Raw genomic sequence first — 3,605 nt, 5'->3', positions numbered from 1 at the left:
ATATATATATACATACACATATATGTCTATACACATCCATCTCTCCTCTCCCTCCTCGCTGTCTGCCCCTCCTCATTATAGTATTTACACCACAGCCACAATGGTGTATATTATATTTTGATTCTTAATGTAGAACATTGGCACACATTATCAGGCAATTTTATAGTGATTTTACGTGGCTGGCGCAACAATAAATAGGATTAGTGTAATGGCATTGTTGATTTGATGCCAATATTTACACACAAAAAAAAAAAAAAAGACACATATCCCTTTGTTAGTCCCCCCATTGTGCATTAATAAAAGAATCGGTCCATGCATGATTATGCTAAGTGCCATTAACAAGCATCTTTTTAAAAAAAAAAATAAAAATGAAAATGTAACATTTTTAACTAGGTCGATAGAATTGGGTGATGAAAGGGTTACCCAGGGCTGTGCTAGAATGATTTAGTCACTGCAGCTTAAAATATTTATGAGAGGTGTAGTACAGGAAATATCCCCAGTCATTTCTTGGTTATGGCCGTCAACCCCTGTAGTAAAGAATAAATTAGATTGTTGAACTAAATATGATCCCTGACTCCCTCCTTCCATGTTAATGGTACACACTCACCCTCTTCAGCAAAAATAACAAGATAAAAAAAAAAATGTTAAACAATAAACCAGACCCATCAAATAATGAATGTCATAAGCCACTATTATCAATGTCCCCAGCTCCCAAATCCGATTTCCTCTTTATATCGGTTTGTGAGGACGTTGGCTTTCCTGGTGAGTTTACTGAGCACTGTGTGAAGTCCAGTGAGATGATAATGGAACTGCTTTTCCAAATCCTCCTCTCCATCCGCATCCTCTAGCCGGCTAATATCCATAGAGCTCACTTTGTCCTTTTTGCGCTCGTCTCCCTGCAGAATGCCCCATTCAATGTCATTCCTGATGGATTTCAGCAAAATGTAGTAGCCGTGCATGTCTCTCCTTGCAAAGTAGTTGGCAGCCCCATTGCTGACTCCATCCTTCGCCTCCATTTCAAGGGGTAAGTCTCTCAGCAAGCTGGGCACCATTACGGTTTGGTCCATATTGTTCACTGCCCCGATGAACCGATTCATGGCATTAAACAAGGAGTGCTTCTGGTTGTACGTGTCGGATATTTGCATCATTTTTGCAGCCCGGCGATTAAATCCTGAGCAGGTGAAAGCAAAAGCACCAGAAACAACCTGCTTCCCGGGAGGGGGTGTCAAAATCCGCTTTTCTTGGAGATGGCGATTAGCGCCGCAAGACGTACGAGCCAGGTAAGCTGCTCTATCTCCCAGTGTCAGCTCATCGGCCGTGCTCCTGGTTCCTGTGGTGCGATTGGACAGCGATTCTCAGGCAGCTTCACTGATCTTTCATAGAGCTTTTTCAAAAAGCAATCAGTTGCATCAAGTCCTCTTTACTTTATCATGTAAATGACTTTAAGATCTGAGTCAGTGTGATAGTAGTCACTCCTGTTTTTTTCCCCCTTCCACATGCACCAAGCAACCGGCTTCTTTTCAGTTCCAAGCACAGTATATATACCCTGGAAGAAAAGGTGTAGCTGAAAGTGCCACCCCCTTGCAGTATAGCAGGATAAAGCCGGTTCACATATCTGAATGACCGAAAGTAACACAGGCTTTAGCTTTGCCTAACATGGATGGAAACTCCTCCCAATTTCTCCTCTCCTCACATCCAGGCAGGTCCCAGCTGCCCAGTAAGAAGATCAGGCTTGTTGCCTGGTAAACCCCCCTACTCCTTGCATCATGCACAGTTACTGGCAGGCACCTTACAAAAGCTGAAATCAGTCAGCAAGGAAAAAAAAAAAATGTGCTTGAAATGCAGGATGACTGCTTGCGGATGTGTATGAGCTAAACATATCTCTATGTACAGCACATGCATGTGGGTGGTGTTAGCTATCTGCTGTGTGTGACTGGCCCCCCTGGCACGTTACCAAGTTTAATAGAAGGAAGGGCTCTACCAAAGGCAAATAGTACAGCACACAAAAAGCTAATAATTCACTATCACTATTTACAGGGAAGTTATATTCAAACACGAAATGGATGCAGATTGCAGAGTGTGTTGCACTAGAAACAGAGAACAAAATGCAAACGTGTATTCTGCCATGCTACGGCAGAAACTAGCTGCAGGCACACACCCCTGGTCAGCAGCATAGCCAAATTAATATTATTAATATTTTTATTTTTTTAATAGTGATAAAAATAGAGTGAGGCATAAGCTGGATTGAAATTTAGCTGGTTCAGAAGAGACCAGCCAAATTTTAAACCATCTATGGCTGTCCCCGCTTGAAAGAAGTTGATCTAACAATTTACTTCTGTTGAATAGATGTGTTGGAAATATTTTCTCCGTCAGCAAGCTGCGGCCAATCAGCTGCAGTGCTGATTCTGATACAGGAAGACCCCTTTCACACGGGCGGTGTGTCTGATGTACTCCGTTTTGCTCACCGGGGATCGATCCGCTGATCCCCGCTGAGCAGGCGGATGACAGCTCCGCCTCCGCTCTGTGTGCAGAGACTGAGCTAGAGGAAAAAAAGGGGTGCATAAACTGCGCTAACCAATCAAGTGTATAAGCTGCTGAAACAAAGGTTGATACAACGGAAAAGAAAATAAAAGTGCAGCGCTAAGGCCCCGTTCACACTGGGGTGATCCGACTTGCCGGGGCGACCTCATAGGTCACGACGCGCTGCTCGCACCGCGACCTCGGAGCGGCCGGCACGGACTTCATAACATTGAAGTCTATGCAGGTTGCTCCGGGTCGCCCCAAAGAAGCTCCGGACCCTTTTTCTAAGTCAGAGCGACTTGTGTCGCTCCTATTAGAACGGGTCCACAGCTTCTCTATGGCAGGCGAAATACGGCGACCTGTCAGGCGACCAGGTCGCCTGACAGGTAGCCCCAGTGTGAACGGGGTCTAATGGGTAAGGAACTGCAGCAGTTCTCAATACAAACAAATAAAATGCCATATGTGATCAGTAAATGTGAAAATCTGTAACTGAATACAAGCAAAAAAGTCCATATAGAGTTCACAATGGTAGGTGCAAGTGGAGTAATCCAAAACAGAGAGGAGAATCTTGATACTGATATCCCATCACCAACACCAAATAAAATTGCGCTCACCAGATGCTGTTGACCCTGAATACCATATAGCATGAGGGTCAAAAAGGCTGTTAGGATGGTATAGGATTCCTGAAACGATCTGCAACCACGGATGTCTCCCAGGTGTATATCCAGCAGGGTAGGTAGAAGGGATCACTCACAGAAATCCAGACCCATGTGGAAATAAACCAAAGGAAACAGACATAGTGTAAAACCCAAATAAAAAGTTTATTAAAAAAGGGGAATAACACTCACAAAATTTCCAATGGTAAAGGCAGAAAAAAATGCAAGTCTGGCTAAACAGGCACGATCTTTTTTTGATTGTATTTAGTTACAGATTTTCTCCTCTATGGGAGATCGAATAAAAACGGACCACCTGTCTGTTTTTATCTGATCTTATCCAATCCGATCCTCCAGACGGATGGAAAATAGGGTTTCCATCCATTCGGATTTCACAGACAGGATCGGATCGAATAGCAGCGGGTGTCAGCG

At 43.9% G+C, this 3,605-nt stretch overlaps 1 protein-coding gene across 1 annotated transcript; it reads right to left on the bottom strand.

The window, feature by feature from the left end:
- Window positions 1-358: 358 nt before the first annotated feature.
- Window positions 359-1,660, bottom strand: MID1IP1 (MID1 interacting protein 1). Its single transcript, XM_082247295.1, has one exon. The coding sequence runs from the start codon at window positions 1,146-1,148 to the stop codon at window positions 696-698; it is 453 nt and encodes a 150-aa protein (XP_082103421.1). The 5' UTR covers window positions 1,149-1,660; the 3' UTR covers window positions 359-695.
- Between the last annotated feature and the right edge of the window lie 1,945 nt (window positions 1,661-3,605).

Source organism: Pelophylax lessonae (genome assembly GCF_965119305.1).
Source record: "Pelophylax lessonae genome assembly, chromosome: 2".
NCBI classification, from domain to species: domain Eukaryota; kingdom Metazoa; phylum Chordata; class Amphibia; order Anura; family Ranidae; genus Pelophylax; species Pelophylax lessonae.
Note: the sequence above shows the minus strand (reverse complement) of the source record. Positions and strands in the feature narration are given on the sequence as shown.

Bases quoted from the DNA above. Each gene is read 5' to 3' on its own strand.
- MID1IP1 (XM_082247295.1), bottom strand. From the start codon at position 1,148: ATGATGCAAATATCCGACACGTACAACCAGAAGCACTCCTTGTTTAAT.